Here is a 23,019-nt window from a genome sequence, read left to right on the forward strand (position 1 = left end):
ATGAATGCTATTGCTAGAAAAATGTGTTAAGATGATTTGCAATGACAGAAAGAATCTATATTCACTGTTTTCTCCTATTTCTTCCAAAACAAGAAGCACTTGTTTTATTTTCTGAGTATCCTTTTGTACTGTAAAGAATGGTAGGGCAGATGCAGGCTTCGTTGTTCTAGAGGTTTCTGTGTAGTTTTTGTGGGTAATGTCTGAAGTCTGTCAGCCTGACCTCGGTGCCAGGGAAGGTGATGGAACAAATAATCTTGAGTGCCATTACATGGCATGTGCGGGACAATCGGGAGATCAGGCCCAGCCAGCATGGGTTTATGAAATGGAGGTCCTGCTTCACTAACCTGGTCTCCTTCTATGCCAAGGTGACCCACTTAGTGGATGAGGGGAAGGCTATGGATGTTGTCTACTTGGACTTCAGTAAGGCCTTCGACACTGTCTCCCACAGCATTCTCCTGGAGAAGCTGGCTGCTCGGGGCTTGGATAAGTGCACTCTGCACTGGGTTAAAAACCGGCTGGATGGCCAAGCCCAGACAGTGGTGGTGAATGGAGTCAAATCCAGTTGGCCAGTCACAAGTGGTGTTCCCCAGGGCTCAGTACTGGGGCCAGTTCTGTTTAATGTCCTTATCAATGACCTGGATGAGGGGATCGAGTGCACCCTCAGTAAGTTTGCAGACAACACCAAGTTGGGTGGAAGTGTTGATCTGCTGGAGGGTAGGAAGGCCCTACAGAGGGATCTGGACAGGCTGGATCGTTGGGCTGGGGCCAACTGTATGAGGTTCAACAAGGCTCAGTGCCAGGTCCTGCACTTGGGTCACAACAACCCCATCCAATGCTACAGGCTGGGGGAGGAGTGGCTGGAGAGCTGCCTGGCGGAAAAGGATCTGGGGGTTCTGACATGACATCTGGGGGTTCATGACAGCTGCCTGAACATGAGCCAGCAGTGTGCCCAGGTGGCCAGGAGGGCCAATAGCATCCTGGCTTGTATCAGGAATAGTGTGGCCAGCAGGACCAGGGAGGTGATAGTGCCCCTGTCGTCGGCACTGGTGAGGCCGCACCTCGAGTACTGTGTTCAGTTTTGGGGCCCTCACTACAAGAAGGACATTGAGGTGCTGGAGCGTGGCCAGAGAAGGGCAGTGAAGCTGGTGAAGGGTCTAGAGAACAGGTCATACGAGGAGCAGCTGAGGGAGCTGGGGTTGTTTAGTTTGGAGAAGAGGAGGCTGAGGGGAGACCTTACTGCTCTCTACAACTACCTGAAAGGAGGTTGTAGCAAGGTGGGAGTCGGTCTCTTCCCCCTAGTAAGAAGTGATAGGACAAGAGGAAATGACCTCAAGCTGCGCCAAGGGAAGTTTAGATTGGAAACTAAGAAAAATTTCTTCGCTGAAAGGGTCGTCAGGCATTGGAACAGGCTGCCCAGGGAAGTGGTTGAGTCCCCATCCCTGGAGGTATTTAAAAGACATGTAGACGTGGTGCTTGAGGACATGGTTTAGTGGTGGACTTGGCAGTGCTAGGTTAATGGTTGGACTCGATGATCTTAAGGGTCTTTTCCAACCTTAACAATTCTGTGATTCTATAAGTCAGCAGGGTCTATAATAAACAGGGTTTATTCTCCATTTTCATTTTTCACTGTTCCTCTGGAAAAGGAAATGAAAGCAGCTTGAACAGTCTGTATAATTTCCTTGAGATGTGTAAGTTGTTGCTACATGCAATTTTTTATACCTGACTATAATCCATAATCCTAACAAAATAAGGGGAATATTTCTATAAAACCACTGAGCAAATACTGCATGACATACAGTATTTCCATCAGTAATACTGGAAACTTTTTCCTCAGTTTCACTTACACAAGTAGATACGAAAGTTCAATTTTGTCCTTTGTCCAGTGAGCTGTTATAAGTATTTGTATATGTTTGGTAGTCAAGATTATATCAATTTTTTAATGTATTCAATGAATATATATTCAATGTCATGATTGCCTTCTGCAAATATTTTTCTCATAACTTTTTAAAACTGAAAAAACCCTAGACCTTCAGTGGAACAAAATGTTAGTGTAGGGAGAGAATTATGAAAATGATTCTTCTTCCTCAGGATATCTGATATTGGTGCGTATGATACATATTTGCACATCTTGCGAATAAGCACTATTTCTCAGTACACATCTTAGATGAGCAGAGGGCACTAACAGCTATAAGAGAATCATGTGAGGTTCTTTTCTCCCTTCACATTTCCTCAGATGAATTTTAAGTGCTGTTTTTTATAATTCTGACATTTTCTGACAGAAATAGGTTTCATAGCTTTATTTTTAGAGATGGATTTAGTTCTAGAACAGTTAAGAAAACCCTAATGCTCTAATTGGAAAACTGCATCTTGGACAAGGAGATACATTACAGGAGCATAAAAAGTATATTTACAAAACTACTTTTTAATTAAGGCTTTTCACAGTACAAGCAAATACATTTTTTTTAATATAGCTGTGTTTCAGGTCTGAGTAAATTTTGTTTTGTTTTGTTTTGTTTTAAATAGTCCCACAGAGGCAGAATGGGGTTGTATATTAAAGGCTGGAAACGTAGCTGTCGGCAGCTCTTTTCCACAGAGCTGAAATTCATTGGCCCAAAGTTGATTTAAGTTTTATTTATTCAATACAGGGGACTCTCAAATTATCCATGATGTGGACCAGCTTTTCCTAAGAAGTGGGTTACACGCATCTACTTACCTCTTCTTAGTTGTGTGAATTACCTCTCAGTCCTGGTCACATAACATGTCTGTGGGTTCGGCAGTAATTGCTAACATGGAAAAAGCAGTATTAGAACAGGATTTATGTACTTAAAGTGCTGTAGTGGAAGCAAATATCCAGACCTGTGGGGAAAAGCCAGCATCCTGTGGCCTGTGGAGTGCTGAGTGCTGTAAACCGTAAGGCAGAAAGGAGTCTTTTGGGCTAAGTTGTGCTGGGGATGTGGCTTGTTGTAAATAACAGGAGAGCTCCTTGCCAGCACCCACTACTCGCTTGTTTGAGCCGTGTCGATGTGTGAGAAAGAGGATATGGCCACTGCTGCATGGAAGTGAAAAGTATTTCAGATACACAAAACGCTGGGGCAATTAAGCAAGCTGTGATTAAGCAAGCTGCATAGTAAACAGTATGAAAGAGCTGCTTGGCATTCAAGGGGGGAAAGAAGCGAGGCAGTGTGGATAGAGCTAATACACAGAGGAAAGATTTGGAGGCAGGACTGGGCAGACCATTAAGGGTAGATCTACTCAAACAAATTACAGCATGTGGAAAGAGACTTTCCCACTCAGCTGCCTGGGGACATGCAGTCTTTCCATGCTGAGAGTTAAGAAAGGGATCTTCTGTAATCACAAGCGGGAACATTTGCATTTGGAACTACTAGGAGCATTTTGGTTGCTGTGTGCTTCACTCCCGTACTTGCAGTCTGTTATCTGCCTGTCCCTTTTGAAAGTATTATTGCACTGTAAGGACCGGGAAGGCCATTGTATGCACGGTGTACGGTACTGAAGCGTTGTGGTTTACAGCTGTTTGGTTTTCCTCATGAGTTTTTCCATGCCAGTAGCAGCCATACAGCATCCTTTTTAAGTTATCTAACAGAAATTACATGTCCTAATGGTATGCTTCCCAACCATGATATGATACAGGAGGTACTATTTAGTGATACAAGTTTGTGATTTTCTATCACAAGATTGCTATAAAAATTATCACAAAGAAGCACTTGCATGGCAAAAGAACATGTACAGCAAAAAGTCAGAAATAATTGGAAGGTGCAGGGAAAGTAACCAAGACTTTAACTCATTTATCCATTTAGTGATGGAGGAAATGATAGGCCATAATGAGCCAGGAAAGCTTGTTTGTAGGAAAATCATTGAATAAGCCGTTGCTTCTGTGGGCTAACTGGGACATGAGAGCACAACTGTAATCAAAGAGTTTGTGTTCAGTTACTTTTCTGGGTAACCTATAGGTACCCTTGCAAGTCAGTTGCATATGTCTTTTCTTCCTGAAAGTATTTTTTTAGACAAGTAATGAAGTTTGTGTCTTGCTTGTCAGTATGTTCATGAGTGCAATGAGCCAATGAAGTAACAAAACAGATGCTGACTTGCAGTGTTGTTAAGTGAAGTTCTTGGGTATGTGTTTTATATTTCTGTGTGTGTGTAGTGTTTTGCGTATGCAAACCAAGCATCTCATTTTTAAATGATTCTCCAGTTTTTAGTAGGATGAGCACTGGAGTGGAAGCTGGAAAAAGCCATGACAGACAATATGCGTCTAATAATTTGATCTGCATTCATCCTCCAGAAATGTGGGTCTTTCGAGTAGTAGGAATAGCATTTCTGGAAGGTGGCCAGAGAGTGTTCTTGACAGCGACCAGTCCACAGAACTTCTTACTCTCTCAAAACCCAAAATAGTTGAGCATGTCCTGCAGTGACTATCTCTACAAACAAGATTCTGGCTCATCTAAAGCTCCAGGGATTTTTGTTTAGCTTTTTCGTTCTTGTTTACTGTGTTGTGTCCCAGACATGTCAATGCTTAAAGGTTTTCTTCCCCAGTAAGGGTACTAAAATGATATGGTTTTATTCATTTAGTGGAAAATTGCTTAATACAGCTATTAGGAGACATGTATCATAGTGTTTAGATAAAGACAGCATCCATGTCATCACAGTGTGGAGTTTATATGTTTAAACCACAAAATTCAGGAAAAGGCAAAAAAAATAAAGGTTTGCTGTTAACTTCTTATCTGGAGGATTAAAAAGGAAGGAATTAAAAATGGTATTAAATAGCACATCTCACCCTGAGTTACAACTTGTGCTGTAAACTCTGTGCTACCTTTAAATAACCCAAATCTCTCTTAAGATCCCTTTATGCTTTAATTCAGCTTGCTGTTAATGAGCTGTGTCTGTTTCTTCTATATTTTTGGGAATGCCAGGTCTACTGTAGAGTTTTAAATGTTCATTTCCTCTAGAAAGTGATTCAGAGGGGAGGGGATGGTTAAAAATCATTTGCGGTTCCATTTTCTTATCTGGTTTTGGAAATCTAAGCCTGAACTTTGACATAACAGCAGGAGCAAATGCTTTTAATTAAAAACAAATTTTAGTTACATTTGCGTCTTTACAGTTTCTCCTTATCGATCCCTGTGGCCATTCATTATTAACATCCTATACATCCCTCAGTGTCACTCAGTTGTGCTTATTTCATCTCTTCATTGCAAAAGTGAGAGACGCTTTGACAGGTAGTGATGCACGTATCTGTGTATGGCTTCACTGTTTGTTTTCAGTTATTAAACCATAGAAAAAGTCTTGATTAAGTTGACTTTTATTGGTTATTTATATTTCTTTTGTGGTTTTTGGCCTTCACATTCTAGGTAATTCAAAAAAAAAAAACAACCAACCAACCAAAAAAACAGGATAAAAGGATGATTCCTACCTACCCTGAGCAGCCTTAGAGTACTAGGAAATAGCAAGAAGGAGGGAGCATCGTGCTCTGCAAGGCAGGTTCAGCCCATCTTGCTATCTAATGTCTGATTGAAGTGACTAAGTATGTTTGTGGCCGTCAGGGAAAAAACGGCCTCTCAAAAAACTAAACAAAACAACCCCAGTAATGCCAGATGCAGTCAGGAGGGAGGACTAGATCTATTCCCACAACTCAACGCACAGTTAATGAGCAAAATTTTTGGTTCACAAATCTTGTGTCCTTTTACTTTAAAAGCCTTGATCAAAATCATGCATCCATGAACTGAATTGTATTTCCTCTGACGAGGTTATCTGAGCAGCAGATTTCCAGCATGTATGAATGATGATACAGTTCTCTCAACTAATGAATATTGTAGCTTTCCAGATACTTGGAGGATTAGGTCATAGTGCTGGCGATAGTATGAATTTCTGGCTTGGAGGCTTGTGCTCTGCGAGAGGCACTTAGACTGCATAATCTGCTGATGTTTTCAAAAGTGCAAAGTAAAATTGTTCTCTAATTGGAATGTTTTAGGGGGCATTTTTTGTATTTCTGTTGAATGCACAGTTTCTCTATTTCCATTTTTTGCTGCTTCATTGTTCACATAGAGACATTAACCCAGTACATTTGAAATAAGACTAATTTCCAATTTCCTTTTTTTTCTTAAACTGTAATTGACACACTGTCTTTATGGTCTGTGACCGTTTCAGCGTTAAGGGGAAAGAGCTTTTCCTGAAAGTGGAAAGTAAAAAAGAAACAAACAAACAAACAAAATCCCAACAACAAAACAAACAAACAAACAAACCCCCACAAAACCCCAAAACTCCATTTTTCTGAAGAGAAAGGTGATGTGTATTGTGTTCTAAAAGTTCAGCTGAAGTGTTGTCATGTTGTTTTCTGTTTGGTTTGAAAATAAGTTGTTGGCATTTTGTGTTATTCTCTCTGGGAAATATATCTCAATTTCCAGGAAACTTATGATCTTGCAGAAAATAAGAAGCTTTGTGTGCATAATTGTGTATCAGAAAGAAAATCTCTAATGTTATACTGAATCCTAGATCAAAACACTCGGCAAGAGTGAGGATGGAGCTGAAGGATGGGCTTGGTGTTACTCCTCCATTAAAGCATGCTAATGGAGTATGCCTGAATGTGATCCCTGCCCACTTGATTGTGGTGATACCTAAACAGATACTCTACAAAATATTGGTTTTTCTTTGGCTATTTTCCTTTGGTTTGGTAGTTCTGAAAGCTGTATGAGTAGCTCAGCTTTCCCAGCGTGCTGGTTGTTACAAAAATGTCTATGAACCCTCTTGCAGAGTGGTGTGCCTCCTTTGGAGAACTTGTGTTCACATGATGAACTTGATGTACAGTTTTGCAGTTTAGTCGTGCTGACTAAATACTGGCAAATTCCTTGAACGTTGTTGAGGAAGTGGGAGCCGAGAGCTGATCAGGGCCTCAGGCTCACAGAAGGCATCCAGGGCTCTGTTCAGTGACATAGAGCCAGAACTGGTGTACAGCTTGGCTCCAGGGTATATTACTGTAGGGAGGAAGAGGTGTAGCTTCATCCCTTTCACCTGGTAGGTTTTTCCTCTCACACAGAAGGGATTGTGTTATTTAATTGCAGGAAAAAAAACCACCTCTACTTACTCCCCATGTAAAAAAAAAAGTTTCCTAATTAGTCTTAAATCATGTATGCAAAGAGAAAAAACATGGTTTACCTCCTATCTACAAAATGGGAGCATGTCCAAAATATTAATGTGATTTGATATTAATGAATTGTTCGCTTACCTAGAGCTTCACCTAGCCAGCCTCATTGTTTTAATCCTTCCACGTTGTTGCAGTTGCTATTTATCAAATGGTATCAGCTTGCGCTATCAGAAGTAATGAATAAAGTCTTTGGGCTTCAGGCAGTGTTTCTTCTCTTGCGTGTTTTTAATGTCTGATGTTTGGGTTTGAAGTTAATGAAGAGGATCCATTTGCACTTTTGTTTCAGACTTGATTTTGGTAATGGTGAAAAACAGCATGCCTACAGTGCTTTCATCTACTGTTTAGACCTATGCATTCAAAGAGGAAGAACAACTTGGGAGTTTTTTTTAAAAAAAAGAAAGTATTTAAATGGCTATTTTTTAGGTACTTCTAAAGAAAAAGCAGCTGACAGTACTTCCCCCCCTCACCTCCCCCAAGCAGTAGTTGTGGAATATTGAAAAAGCCAACATTGTTGCTCCAAATGTTCTTTTTCCTCTTCCAGAAAAGGACGTTTAGTGTAAAACGCCTTTTTTGTCTTGCAGCATATGCTGCATAACAGCCTGTCCTGCTATTTCAGAGTCCAAAATTTCTTCAACTTACTGATCTTTTAGTGTAAAACCCAGATCTGTCTTACTCAACGCACTTGAAACCACTTTAAGAACAGTCAACTGTTGTTACTGAGCTAATCATATGTTATCATATGCTCAAATAAATTGGGCTGCATGTCTTCCAAAAAAAACCCATCAAATCAGGTCTGCTTTAGTTCTTGCTTGCCTGCTGTCTGCATTTCCCTCAGGCTTCTCAGGAGTTTGGACTGCCAACATTGAAAGAGTTGGCCTGTTCAGAAAAAGGTTTCTGATGCTCATATTTTTAAGAGTTTCTCATAATAATGATAGGGAAAGCATCAGTAATTTTTTTTGGCCTTGAGAGTGTTGGGGAAATATCGATAGTTTATATGGCAGCCATAAATTTAGGCAGTTTGGGGACTGCTGAGCATGCAAAAAAGGTGTGGAAACTCAGAATTATCTGTGCTTCTGGCTGAGTGGGATGAAACCAAGGAACATCTCTTGCTACGTGACTTATCTAGATGGATTTTTTTCCAGACTATTGCAACACAAACAATGACAGATTTTATTATGTCATTGTTTCTGTTTCTAGCCTTGTCCTAACCCACCAAAAGCAGAAGTATCTGAAAGAGAGTACTGGGGGGGGAAAGAAGGAAATGATAACTACATTTTTTCCAAGCTAAGTTCTAGGACTCTGTGAACCACTTCACATGTACTATTAAAAAAAAAAAACCAAACAAAACAAACAAAACAAACAACCAAACAAAAAACAAACAAACAAAAACCACCCAAAGCAAGCCCCAAAACTTATAGCATTTACACTAGAATTTAGTGTATAGAATTGTCCTTTTGAAATTATGAACCAGAAAAAAATTTCATTTGGCAATAAATTCAAGCAAGTAAATTGAATTGTGGTGTTAAATTTCCTGTAATCTTTTCTCACTTTCCAGAATCCTATTATGTAATTATTTAAAAACCTTTTATGAAGAGACACTGTTTTAGAAATATTACTGCAGAAATTGTAGGTGATTGGGCTGTTGGGTTGTTCGAAAGATGCTCTTTTCATGTTTGACTTCCTGAAGATAACTGCATTTTGTGAAATATTACCTAATGGATATATTTTGCTTTCATAAGTGAATAGTCCCGCAGTTCTAATTTTAAGTTGGTTTGTTTTTTTTTTTTTTTAAAGTCTCTTCCATAAGATAGTTTATCTAAATAGTTGCTGAGAAGCTTCCTGTTTCTAATTACCATTCTTGGATTCCATAGACAGATGAATCAAATTAATAACTGGAATAAATTAATTCATTCATAGGAGAGAGTTGCACCTTAATGGCTAAACCTAAATGACGAATGGCTAAACCTAAGTAAAAGCAAGAGTGATGCTGATGCAGGGGCAGTACTTTTGGAGAATTCCCCTTTTGCTGCAGGGACCTACATGCAATGTGTGAGTTTAGCCCTGTTTTTTGGAGAACGCTTTTCAAACCCTCTGTGGATTTTAAGCTTTCAAAGCAGAACCTGCAGATAATGTTTTTTGCCATCTCTGGCAGCTGTGGGCATTCAGCATCATGATGTATAGTGATTTGGTTGGTTATAAGTATGTTCTTCAGACTTAAGCTGGATAGCAGTAGTGCAATAGTCAGTAGTGCTTAGGGAAGTCCAGCTGATAAAGAATGCTGCAGTGTATCTTCTTGACAAGGTTGATAACAGCAAATATAATAAGCCTCTTTTAAACTGACCTCATTCTTAGACTGACTTCTTCCCACTGAGCATCAAATAGAGGCCAGGGCTTGCAACAGAACCTGCTAAAATTCTCTGTAGACAAACTGTAGGTGTGCAATGTGGACAGTGGTTAGCATCATCACTTTGGTTCGGTGAAATGTCCTATGGCATAGGTATTGTTTCTTCTCTCGTGTAGATGGGGATTATTTTGATCGTCAGCTGAAAGAATACCTGTGAAGGGAGTTCTTCAAGAACGATAGCCAACCTGTCTGCTTTGTGTGAGTTTTTCTGTAATGTAAGCATAAAGCAGCACACCTGGCAGCAAGAAAAATATGATGTGCACAGGTGAAGGATGCTAATCACACTTCCAGCATCTCTACTTGCAGGTTTTCTTGTATTATCACCATGAAAGTAGCATAACCACCTTATGAACAAGGAAGGAGGTCCTTGTTCATGTTTTTGAAATTCATGTGGGGGCAATAAGTTGGGCAATAGTTTGTTGCTATCTTTCTTGAACCCCTTGTGCATTGCCAGAATGGAGGACAGAAAACCCTTGTGTAAAAAAAGATACCTGCAAGTTGGAAATAATCTATATTTTTGCATCTTAAAAAAGAAAAGAGTTACTGCTGCATCTTTTCAGGGAAGAACACCAATTGTTTAGCTATGCATGGTGCTGGCTACCAGTGTTTGTGTTCCTCAAAGCATTTGTGTGGCCTTGGAGGCAGCCTCAGCAAGGAGCTAAGCAGAAAGCAGTCATTTCATGCCATCCAGAGCATTTCTGTGAGACAGCATGGAAAAGCCATGACCTGCGTGTGCAGCTTTACATCCGTTTGCAAAATGTTTTACAGACTACTACAGGGGAAATCTGAGGCTCAAATCAGCAGGGGAGTTTTCTCCTTTGTATTTCTCTTGGACATATAGTCCCGTATCAGTGATGGAACAGTCTGTGCTCTGTGTGGGCCCGTTAGTTTTTTAGTCTCTTCAGGGCTCTGTTGTGGGCCTGTGTCAGCATTTCCTCCAGATGATCCACTGCTTTGATGTTACTTCCCGCTTCGTGTAAAAGTCACAACCGCGTCTTTGTTTCTGGATTGTGTTAGAGGTGACTTGCCCTTACTGTTTATACCAAGGCAGAATTACAGCAACAAAGGAACCCTGACAAGTAATGCCTTCAGTTGCAGCGTGAGTCCCTGATAGCTGCTGTGCACTGTTGGAAGGGGAGAAACGACAGAATTTACCCTTTGTCCTTTGTGTCTGCATGGAGAAGATTTTTAATCTAATGTGAATTTTGTGCTAGCGAATCTTGTGAAACTTCTCCTTGGAATATTTAAGATTTTTATTTATTTTGAAGATTTCTTTAAAACTGCGTGTTACAAACACATCCACGTGAAAACCGAATATTTGTTCATCCAGCAGATGTTGACGTTGATGGTACGAAGATGATTTAATTTTTTCCCTGTCTTGCTCCGTGCATATTATAGTTGATAGTAATAGGGTTGATTTTCTTTCCATATTAAATAGTCAAAAACTCTCAGTTTTAAAGCTTCGTGGAAATTACTGTGGATTTTGCAGAATCTATCCCAGATAGCGCAGAACGTGGTTTTACCTTGCAACGGGGCAGATCAGGGTCCTTGACAAGGCAAATGTTGTGCTGGACGGCATCTGATGGTGTACTCTGAATCAGTGTGGCCATCACTGTGTACTTCATGTAGAATAATGTTACTAGAAGATTTTTTTCCCCTAGCTTTTTTTTCAGATTGCACATGACTTTGAAACTGTTTGAGATATTGAACCTGTAATTTAGACTTGCAGTATTTTTGGAGTTTGCATCTCAGTTTTTCCACCATTTGGTTTGGATAAAATCACACCCTTTGGGAAAACAGTTTGGCTTTAATACTTCATAGCAGAAATACAGATTGTATGAATAGATTGTAAATTCTCCCTCGGTTCATAGCTGGTGTTTTATAGCAGTTTCAGTTCTTGACAGATACAGCTTTTAAAACTAGAGTCAGCGCTTGTTCTGTCACTTCTGAAATAGTCATGGAGACTAGAGAGGGACTCTTGTCTAAAATGCAACCAGCAAAACATATGTATTGCTTTCGATGTTTTTGCTTTTCAAATGTGACAAAACTTTGGACGAGTATATTCAGCGGGGATTTTGAGAAACTTTGTTGAATTAAAATGAATCTCTTTCACCGAGTTTCACTGCCAAAACCAGTTTTAGTGGGGTATGTTTTTGTTTACAGCAGTACAGCTGATACTTGTCAGTTATCTCACTGCAGTATCTTAGCATAGACAAGGCTTGGAACATGTACCTGAAAAGCAAATCCAAACCCTCCTTTCTCACTTAACCTCCCTGCGTCACAGTATAGTCTATCACATATAGTGAGATTTTGCATGAAGCCACTTAAAATCTCTACTTTTGTGAAAAAGGCATGATGTATAAGGGTAGAGAAACTTGGCAGGAACAGGTAGTTTGCTATGTGAAAATAAGCTGTTGAGGGTTTGGGGTTTTTTTAAGTTGTTGGTAAATGGAAAAGCAAAAGGGTATCTTCTAGTTTCACAGCGACCTTGGACTGAGCACATCATCAGAAATTCTGGGATATTGGTGTTTTCTCCTAACTGCTGAATTGCTTGCGTGTAGCATTTCTGAGTGAGAATTTGAGATTGCACTGAAGCCAAGTACAATGAAACTAAAACAAATAACCACATTCAAAACTAAGAAGCAGAGCTGAAAATGTGGCCTTCAAATGATTCGGCCATCAGAAATGAGGAAGATTGTGGGATTATTTGAAATGCTTATTCATTGTACCTGTTTCTATTGTATCTGTTAATCTGGAGTTAAAGAAGTAAATGTCAAAGCCTTGTATTCTGTTTCAGGACTGACATTGGCTTGAGTCAGATGGTCTGAGTGAAATCATGCAATTACTAGTTTAGCTTTGTCAGTGCTTTCCAATTTTTTGTTAATGTGGTCCCAGACTTACTGGAAATTGTGACTTCTAGCTGGGCTGTCCCTTCCAGCCAGAATTATCCTGCAATCCTGTGATTCTGTCAAATAAACTTTCCAGTGGGAACTACATGCGGACCTACCCAGCTTGTTTCTACCTATGGCCTAATTGGGTCTTAAAGCTATTTCCCCAGAGGTGAATGATGATGAAATCTGGTTTCTTTTACATCCATATTGAGTAGTAACTATGTGTGATATGGTGTTGGCAAATCATGTAGCTAGTCACTTGAGGGTAGTTCCAAACATAGTGAGCACAAGGTCTCTTGAGCAGCTAAAATGTGTTCCTCATTAAAACTTTTGATGAGCGTTGTGTTTACGTTGCATTTGTGAAAGTGAGGTATTGGATGGTATTTGTTAATTTTTACAAAAGCTGTCTATTTTTCTTTCTTTGTGAGGTCATCTCAATCTCCAGTCTCATCAAATGGTGCTCCAAGCTGCAATAACGAGTGGATTAGTGGGGAAGGTTTGTTATTGCGAGTCTGGATGACCATCTGCACGGATGTGAATTATAGTCATGGCTTTCAGTTCTTCAGTGGGATAAGCAACGGTGCCAAGTAATGCTAAACCTGCTTTCTAACTTTGTCTTACTCTACAGAAAAGAAAGTAGGGAAACAGTCAGTTAATAAAAACCAGCTCAATAAATGTTAGAGAGTCATAAAACTTTTCCATTTATTGAGAATAGTCGCCGCATAGGGAGATTGCGTGATGTGCAAATAATGGTGTCAGGAGCTATATGGTGTCTTGCTGCAAAGACTCTGATTTCACAGTCTTTTATCTAAATGACTGTTCTGGGCCTTAAGAGATATAAGAGGAATGTTAATTGCTTCTCAGGTCGATGTCTTTACATTAAAAAATGCAAGCATGTGCAGGATTGCTTGAGATGTTCTTCCTAGTGCTGCTTGACTGAGCTGGTTAACAATCTACAGTCAAAAGGCCAGCTCAGCCTGGTTTCAATTCTTTATATTTTTTTTTTTTTTACTCATCTCTTCCTGTTACCTTGTTAACTCTTTTCTCCTAATCCCTCCTTCTCTGCATCCCTCATTCTCTGATTGTACTAGCGTTCGCTTGCTATCAAATGACTGTTTTCTCTTACCCTTTGAATAAGTAATTTTTGCTTCACAAAACAATATTGACATAGAAGCTACAAGGCTAACTCCATTGCTGAAGGTGCTGTGAATTGTAAACTGAAATCTGCCGTAAGTTCAGGAGCTCTTAAGAATGCCTGTAGTGAAACACCAGTTTGCTGACTTAGAAATTACAGGTGTTTTGAATTCTTGTAATTCCTGACAGTTTAAACCAGGTGACACAGTAGTGCTAGAGTTTTTTTCTGCCACTCCCTCTTGCCTTTGCTTGACATGTGCAGGTTTAGAGGCTCACAGTTTGAATCATTAGCTCTGTGATGCTTCCTAGGATTAGTACGTTGCCACCTGAAAGCAATGCTTGAATAGAAGTCGTGTGATATTGTACTAGTTTCAGCTTGGTGGTGGTATTTGGAACGTACGTTGTTTTCCACATTAAGTATTAAAAATAAAATGTGCACTTATCCAGTAAAATATCTAGGTTTCAGAAATTTCTGTAACTGTGCGTCTATCCAAGTGAGAAAGTAAGTGTGAACTCTTATGTATGGACCAGTTACTGAGGTGGTTAATGTTGATCAAATGCTCATATGCAGTGCAATTACCTGATCATGCTTAAGGGCCTGTTACCCTTACTGTGCATCTGGTAGTTGTTTTTGCTGCAGTGTCCAGAAACTGTATATAGGTTCAGTAGTTTCTCAGATAATCTTTAAAAATAAAATTAACCAAAGGTGTTCCTTTTATCATTTGATTCCCTATTGAGGTGCCTAGAACTCTGTCTGGGAATTTTTGAGGCTGTGTAGCAATTACTAAAGAAAATAAAATGTACCTAAAGAGCAACAAAATAGCGTGAGCTTTAGATGATTAATTTTGCTCCTTGTTCTCCCTCCTTGCATTGTGAGAGATACTGGGAAAGGAACATGTGGAACAGACAAAACTCTTCTTCGTCCCTTTTTTTCCCCAACCCACCCTTCATTCCAGGTGTAAGGACAAAAAATGTTTTTAAAAAAACCCCAACAGTCTGTCTATTAGTTTGTGAACTACTTATTTGATAAGAATGTTTATATACTTGTGTGTTAATGAATAGGGTCTCTGTGTTTAAAAACTGAGCAAGGTCTAAGTCAAAGGCATACTGCTACTTACTTTTACCAGGATATGGTTAAAAGGGTGTCTTAAATTCAGTCTGCAATTGTACATGTTACACTTTTTGTTTCAGTACATGCCAGTTTTCTTTAGGCTCATGATCTCAGACACATTCAAGACTTGCAAACTTTAGAGGATGGGTTGTATCAGCTATGATGGCTGCTGAGAAACATGTATTGCTTTCTTACAAGTCTCAGACCAGGTCTTTTATTCTATAATTTTTATTTACTTCTTTCCACTTAGGTTGTGTATCATTGTGAACAATGGCCCCCTTCTTACGGATATCGTTCAACTCATTTGAGCTGGGACCTGTGCAGAATCAAGAGGAACAACTACAGCCTTTCTGTGCTATCAAGATGAAGGAAGCATTGACTACAGGTGAGGTTACAAATGGTGATGCTTTTCTGAATATGAATAAGTTTTTGAGAAATACTGCAATCCCTGTTAGTCTGTGAATGGTAATGAGTCCTGCTGTTCCTGTCATGCCAAGCACTTTAAGGTGAGCTTTTCTTTCAGAATGGGAGAAAGAACAATGACTTTTGTCTCTGTCCCCACCTTAAAACAAGACTTCTTTATTAGTGCTTTCTTGTACTGTGCCCAGAACGCTCAGCACTTGGTAGGGTGAAGTCTAAACTTTCTAGTTTCTTACTTCACCACCAACACACAACTATTCACAAAAAACGTAGTGAAGCAGCTGAAAGGTCACTTTTGCATAGGTTAAGGTGAGTTGTGAATTTTGCATGACAAAGGTTTACAAATGTTAAATAAAGCATTGTTCTCTCCAGTTCTGCAAGTGACAGACTGCACTTGCAGAAGCTCTGTAGGGGAGAGAGTGGTGTAGTGGAGTGCTATGAAGAGGGATCTGAACTGCAGCAGCTTTGAGAACCATCCTCAAGCACAGAGCAGTAAATGATCTTTATTGACGTGGAGGATAGGTAATAATGAGAAGTGTAGTTTGTTGTTGTTGTAGTAACTGAGGCATTTTGGCAGAATTATTTGCTTGGAATGACGTGCACCCAAGGTCTTGTTAGCACCTCCCTGTTCAGCAGGTCCTCAGCCTTCAAAGACCACTTCTTTACAGAAACTGGTCCAAAGGTTTATAATATTTTGTGACATTTAGCTAGAATACACCACTATAGCCAAACAGGATGAGAGGGAATTGCTATACTGCATTACACCACAGCCACCTAATCCTGCATTATGGCTCTAGGGCTTCACAAAACATCAAAGAACGCAGGAAAGGGTGAATTTTCTTCTTCCTCACAACATGATTGGGCTTTCTCCTTGTTGCTGAGGTAAAAGCTGCATTTAGGCTTTAAACACAAGGTGCAGTGACCCTTCCAGAAAATGTTGTCATCGAGCAAATGTGTTAAGCTCCAAAGAAGCTGTTTCCTAGTCTGTTGGGAGAACCTCTGAAGAAATGGTGTTGAAAGTGTTGCAGCTGCCAGAATGTGTGGAGAGGTGGAAGTAGTCTAAAGAAATCCACTTTTTTTTTTTTTTAAGCTGTCTGCTTTTGAGAATAGAATCATCCCAACATTTCTCCTCTTTGCTCGCATGTGTCTTTGAAGTACTAAAAAATGGGGGAGGAGAGTTGCAGTGAACCTTGGAGCAGTGACTGATTGGGGTAATCAGGAAAAGAAACTGATGCTCCTGATATCAGTTTGACAAGATCTGGAATAACTTTTGTTGGATTTGCATGCTGAAAAGGAAAGCTTATTGTATAGGCAGAAGAAAATAATTTGCCTAATGATTAGGCATTAAGCCAATTTGCGAACATGTAAAATGTTGTGAAGCCAATAGTTTTAGCAGAGAAACAAAGGAGGCCTGAATACAGGAGGGGTAAGAGCAGTGTTCTTCTTAAAGGCTGTTCTTTGCTGACACTTAAGTGTTCATTTGCAGGCAGGCAGTGTGATCCATGACAAATCTTGATTAGTATGATTTTTAATTACAAAAGTAGCATGGCCAGGTTGGAAGTTGTTGCCAGTAATTTGGATGGCTTCTTTCAGTTTTACATAGGGTAAAAAAGTATATAGTAACTGATCAAAGCAGATGTAAATTGGGACATGGGAACAGGGAGAGTGCTGTGAACGGGCTGAAATAGTTCTCTCCCCCTCTAAGAATCCTACAAAGATCCTACCAACTCTTCTGTAAACTGCTGCTACTTCTGCAAACCCTGAATTATTGTCACAGGTTCTGCAAATTGGCACAACTTCTCATATTCCCAAGGATGCCTCCTGAAGCATGCCTTTTTGAAGAAAGGGGTCTGGCTTTAGCAATCCAAAAAATAGGCTAGTGTAAAAGCCTTGCTGTGCAGACAGCCTGCTTTTAACTCCTCCTCGCCTTTATTGTCCATCCCAATAATCTCTAAATTGTGTTTTGTTTGAGCTTCCCCTATATGTTTTCACTGTAATATTTCCAAATTCTTCCATAATAAAGAATACCAAGTACAGGGCTCTGGAATTAAGTGTGTACTGCTAAGAATTTGAGGTTTTTCTTTCTGTAGAGTTCCCCAAATTCAAAATAAAAGCTTTTGACTGAGTAGAGGAGGAATGCTCAAGTTTGCTTTGAAATGGAAGAGGTCCTCAGGTGGCTGTTTCTGAGCATTTCAGCATGCCCTTTGGCAAGCAGTCTTAGGTCTGCTTGTCAAAGTTGTAATTTGTAATGCTGTTGTTGGCAGGCATTCCCTAATAAAGATGTACAAGGACACCATTTGCTACTCTTATTTGGATAGCTCAGCACAATTGAGTGGAGTGCATCAAGCAAGTTATTAATGAATGAACACAAACTTTGCCTTCAGTTTCCAGGAAGATTTTTAAATAAGTATCTAATTCTTCCTCCGTCAAAGTGAATGTAAATTCTATTGCTAATTTTAGGAGACAGACCACACTGCAGCTTCTTGGGGAAGGGTCCGACTATTTAATCTGCTTTGCTCCTGCCTTGATATCATAAGAACAGATTACACACTTAGGGGAAAAATGGATCATTCAGAGCTGGAGAGGCACTTAGAAAGCACTTTTATTGCAGCAAATGATCTTGATAGATAGCAGAAATTGTGCAGAATGTGCAAAATTATATTCATTTACCTGAGCACAAATGGGGAATAATTGGCTCTGCAGCAAATCACAGAGAAAAACTGGGGAGGTGGCATCGCGTGCCAGAGTCACAGCGAAGAGCTGGATGTGGTTGCTTAGGAAGCAGTATCATTTTGGATGTGTTGATGGGACTACTAAGAGACCCAGATCTAGAAATACGCTAAAGCTCATTACAGATTGTGCAGTCACCAGCTGTTTTTTATGCCTGAGGTAAGGACAGGAAGAAATTAGCTTAACTGGTAGCAAGAGAGACTGAAGCTGTGTATTAGGAAAAAAATCCATCTAGTAAGAATACTGAAGCACTGTAGAACTCTGAAGGAAGGAGTCTGCGGAGATGCTCTTACAGGAGGCTGGGTAAATATTACAAAAAAATAAGATGTTTTTCGAGGTCCTTTCAGCCTTTTCCTTGTTCTTTAACTACAGAAGGTGTGCATGTGCTAGAGAGGACAGATAAGGCCTTGTAATATCCTTTAAAAAGTATCAGTCGTGGCAGAGAGAGAGTACAATGGCAAGGAGAGTGATTTATGAATAGAAGTGAAATGTTGGGATAACTTGGGAATAGAGTAATGAAATGTGGAGCTTTTCATCTCTCAGCCACCGGTTTCAATTTAAACTAGGTCAGTGTAAGATGTATCTTAATTTATCTTCTAGCAGCAGGTATTCACTATGATTAGACGACACATCATGGAGATTGATACCAGAAAGCAGCCATGCAAATATTCCCTGTCAAGTTGTGACTGACTAAGCCAGCTTCTGAGTTCCAGAATGGGATTTGTCTATCCTGGTCTCTCTGGCTGCATGTTAACAGCTTCACTGCCTTTGCATGCCCTATTAGTCAGTGAGCTTTGCCTTCCAAGTCATGAATGTTTGCACTGAATATTTAAACTTGACACCAACCACAGTACAAGAAGTAGAAGTCTACTTTTGGTTTCAGTACACAAATTCTCTCTTGTTTTATTTTGTTGAGTTTAAGTACTAGATCGACGTTGTTTGATTTTACAGTTTCTGTCCTTTTTTTGTGGTTTTCAGAAAGAGGAAAAACTCTAGTTCAGAAGAAACCTACCATGTATCCAGAATGGAAATCAACTTTTGACGCCCACATTTACGAAGGACGGGTGATTCAGATTGTTCTCATGAAAGCAGCAGAAGAGCCATTATCTGAAGTGACTGTAGGTGTGTCAGTCCTGGCGGAGCGGTGCAAAAAAGGCAATGGCAAAGCAGAATTCTGGGTAAGAAAAAAGATTAATTCCTTAAACTTGCTGACCTCGTTATGTTTCTTTCTTGCTGAACGAATGCCTTTTGCCATTTAAACTATGAGTGTTCGATCCCTTTAGCATGTGTGGCAGGGCTTGTAAGACAATTATTTTAGCAGCATTTTTGAAGCAGATAATATACAATCAAAGTTCAAGAAATTGACAATAACATCCATGGCGTTAGTGTTTGAAATAATGGCATATATCACATTGAGTGCCTATTTTATAAAGCCTAGCAGTTTTTATAGCAAATAGCAGACATTTAAATTGGATCTGATCATTGTAGTTCATCCAGAGAAGAAAGGTGAAGCTTATTTGAAGGCACTTCTACTTAGACTTTCTAATTTTATTTATTTATTTTTACAATAAACTTTAGTTGGCTTGATAGTGCTATAATGGGGATACTTTAATCCCCATTTTTGTTATCCGGGTATCTCTTCTTGCCGCTGTGTCCCAAACAATTTTTTGTACGTGAAGTCAAGGGGTATGGCATCTTGCAGAGTGTCATTTGCTCCTATATCCTACCGAGTACAATTCTGAGAGTCAAACACAGAAACATAACAGGGGAGGTAAAGTGAGGGTTTAATGTAGTTTTAAATTTAGAAATACACGTTTAGTCTAAATGCCAGTAGTTATTATTAGTTGTCGAACTACACAAACCCAAGCAACAACTTTTAAATAATCACATGTGAATTAATTTTGCACTGTAAACCTCAAATAAATATAAAATTAAAAATATAAAATATCTTTTATTTTGTACATCTGGAGAGAGGGGAAAGTGACAGAGGCAGGGAGGATCAGAACGCTGAGCCCAGAAATCTGAAATGCCGAACATACTGTTTTATTCATTTAGTTGATGTATTGTAAGGAATTTTTAATGAATTAAGAGTTTAATGCTATCATCTTTGTAAAATCCTATTCTCTAGCTTCTTTTTCAACTTTCAGACCCAACTGAATAGGCTTAAATAAATACAATTTCTTCCCCCTTTTTCTTTCCCCATCATTTGATAAGGTTGCTGAGATCCTGGTGCAACAAAAAGGGTTGTGAGAATGTGATGAGGCATTCATTGTCCCAGAGAATTCTATAAAATCTTGAAGCAACTCTAGTTAGTGTCCTGAATATTCAACATTTCTCCAAATGCAGAAATAAGATTCAGAGAGGAATATCAGGATATCCTATAATTTGGGTTAGAGTTGTCTAGCTAGGTGGATAGCTGTTATAAATAGTCTTGTCCATCATCCAGCTGCATGTAAAGCTCTACTCCAGACAGCTTGCCCAGAAACTACATGTATCTGCTAATACAGGAACTGGCTATTTCTGTATTTGGGCTACAGGTAGTGCTAAGGAAATATTTGCTAAATGTGAGCAAGTCTCCTTAAAATCTCACACCTAGTCTTGTATTCAAAGCCTTCTGGACTGGAGTGTTGTGGAACTTGCCCTGAACATGAACCCTGTGGGAGAGGGCCTTTACATTGGGTGGGCTAAAGCAGGGTGAGCAGATAGTAACAGATACTTCCTCATTACATCCAATTTGATGAGCATCTCGTTTCTCACACAATTGGCAATGCTGGTCCTTCCTTGGTAGGGGACGGATACATGAACTCTCTTCTGGATATATGAATGCTTTTCCTGAATGCTGGATATGAATAGGAGGGAGTATGCAGCTGTTGCTTAGCTTAGTATTGGAATACTTTTTCAAAAACCCCTCCTATTCTGTCTCAAGTCCATTTTTGCTGTAAATGGCAGGATTTTGCTCTGAGTATGTGCAAATCTAACTATCTGTCTCACCAAGCAGATCTCAGAAAAAAACCTTTCTTAAAGGGGTGCTTGGTTATTGAAGGGGCTTACAGATTTTGCTAGGTCAGTAGGATCTCACTGGTTTTTATTCACCTGTTACATTCTGAAATCATACACTTTTTTTTTCCACACCTTAACTTGAATTCTGAGACAAGAGCAATTATTCAGAAGAGTAGTTAAAACTAACAGTGATCAGTTTTAGTTTTAGTGGTCAGTTTTAGCCAATTCAGTGGTATGAAATCCTCTGCTTATTATGCATAGAACAGGTACCACATAGATGTTTCAGCATTAAACTTCCTGTGTACAATCTCAGTCATGACTGGACAGACCATCATGCCCAGCAAAGAGGTGTTAGTTTGCTTACCATAGCCTATAAGGTTATTTTTGTGTACGGAGAGACAGCCTGTCAGTTGTAACTGAGGTCTTTGCCTTCTGGAAGCTTTGTTGGGCAAATGTTTTTGAGTGTCAGGCATGCCTTAAAGATGAAAACTTAGTCATTATTCCAGTAGGGTAATGGAATTCGTGGGGATATGTTCATGGGTGTATCTAATGTAATTGTGGTTTTCTCCCTGCCCCCCCCCCCCCCCCCCCCAGTTGTATTTACCCAGGGATACTTTGCTCTGTGCTGAAATGAAGACTGAATCAGACTCTTTCATGCTTAATAGCTTCTTACCTTTTGCAAAGACAGCAGTTTAAGAATTAGTGGCTACTTTCTAAGATAGGAACTGATCTCAGCTATTGGCTTAAAAGGCATTTGTTTTGCCACAGAAACCATGTGTAATGGTTTGAAGGGGAAAGTAAAATATATTTTGATGATACACTGTTTTCCTGATTACAGGCAACAGTATTTGATATCTCTATGGCTTGTACTCTCAATAAACAGATAAAGGATTATATAGAGTTTTTCTTTCAAAATTGTGTTCCTGTGCAGATGGAGTTTGCTAATAGTAAAACCAGAAGCCAACAAACTTCTTTGCACAAACGGGAAAGGGACATGCAAAAACAATGTGAACTTTGACTGCACTGAACTTTTGGGTAGACATCAAAGCAATGCAGCACACTAGTAAAAGCAATAGAATAAAAGCCCCTGCTTCAGCTGCAGCAGTGAGATATGGAGGAGGGTTGTAATCCAATAGAATCATAGAATCGTTTAGGTTGGAAAAGACCTTTAAGCATTGAGTCCAACCATTAACTTAGCATTGCCAAGCCCACCACTAAACCATGTCGCTAAGCACCACATCTACCCGTCTTTTAAATACCTCCAGGGATGGGGACTCAACCACTTCCCTGGGCAGCCTGTTCCAGTGCTTGTTATTGTTATTGAATATTATAGTTATTAAATATTATACTTTGATTCCCTAGAAAGAACTGTTTAAATTCCCGAGAGTTTCAGTCAACTGCGTACTTCACTGCTGGTATCTTTCTTTCCATAGCTTGACCTGCAACCTCAGGGGAAGGTGCTGATGGCTGTACAGTATTTTTTGGAAGATGCAGGTAATGTTAACTGTTTATTTTCAGTCAGTTATGTAAAAATAAAACTTTTTTCACATGCCTTTTGTAGAACACAGGATGTAGGTCACAAAAAAAAAAAAATAACCCAGTGTACTGAGTAGAATTTTCTGATTAATTTGTTTTGTGGGGTTTTCTTTGTTTTGTGGAGTCATGGCTGCATTTGTTAATTTCTAAATGCCTTTGTGTCCTGTATTGCTGTTGCATTTAGCTGCTTTTGGGTCTTTAGTATGTCTGTCCTCATGTTTTGATGTGATAGAAAAGATATTATCAGTTCCTTTTTAGGTGCAAAGAAGTTAAATCTCTTGTTCTAGCTTATGTGGGAAACTTTTTTTGTGGTTTGGGGAACTGGGTCTGAGTTTCCTGGGATTCAGATGTAATATTCACTAATCACGGAGACTGATTGTAGCAATGAGTGATTGGTTAAGTGTTAAAATGCAAATCTAGTCAATGTTCTGCCATATCAGTTTAAAAAGTGAACAACCTATATATGTCAGAAATCTACACATGCTATTTGGAGAAGAAACTAAAAGGTAAGAGAAGGTAGTTAATTATGAGAGGGGAAGCTTTAAGTACAGTAATAAAACCAAATATTTTGGCAGGGATTTGTGTATCTGTGGAATTCTTTCCTAAAGGAAATGATGTAAACCTCACAACTTGCTTAGAT

The 23,019-nt window shown here is 39.4% G+C and overlaps 1 protein-coding gene across 2 annotated transcripts in view; it reads left to right on the top strand.

Moving 5' to 3' along the window:
• The window catches only part of PRKCD (protein kinase C delta), a 69,120-nt gene that overhangs the window by 23,689 nt on the left and 22,412 nt on the right, over positions 1-23,019 (top strand). For both annotated transcript variants that reach the window (XM_082322284.1, XM_082322285.1), the window contains exons 2-4: positions 14,944-15,078; positions 18,822-19,021; positions 22,277-22,337. In XM_082322284.1, coding sequence (XP_082178410.1) covers positions 14,964-15,078; positions 18,822-19,021; positions 22,277-22,337 — 376 coding nt within the window. In that variant the 5' untranslated portion in view covers positions 14,944-14,963. The remainder of the gene's footprint in view (positions 1-14,943; positions 15,079-18,821; positions 19,022-22,276; positions 22,338-23,019) is intronic.

This window comes from Platalea leucorodia, assembly GCF_965183815.1.
Source record: "Platalea leucorodia genome assembly, chromosome: 9".
NCBI lineage: Eukaryota > Metazoa > Chordata > Aves > Pelecaniformes > Threskiornithidae > Platalea > Platalea leucorodia.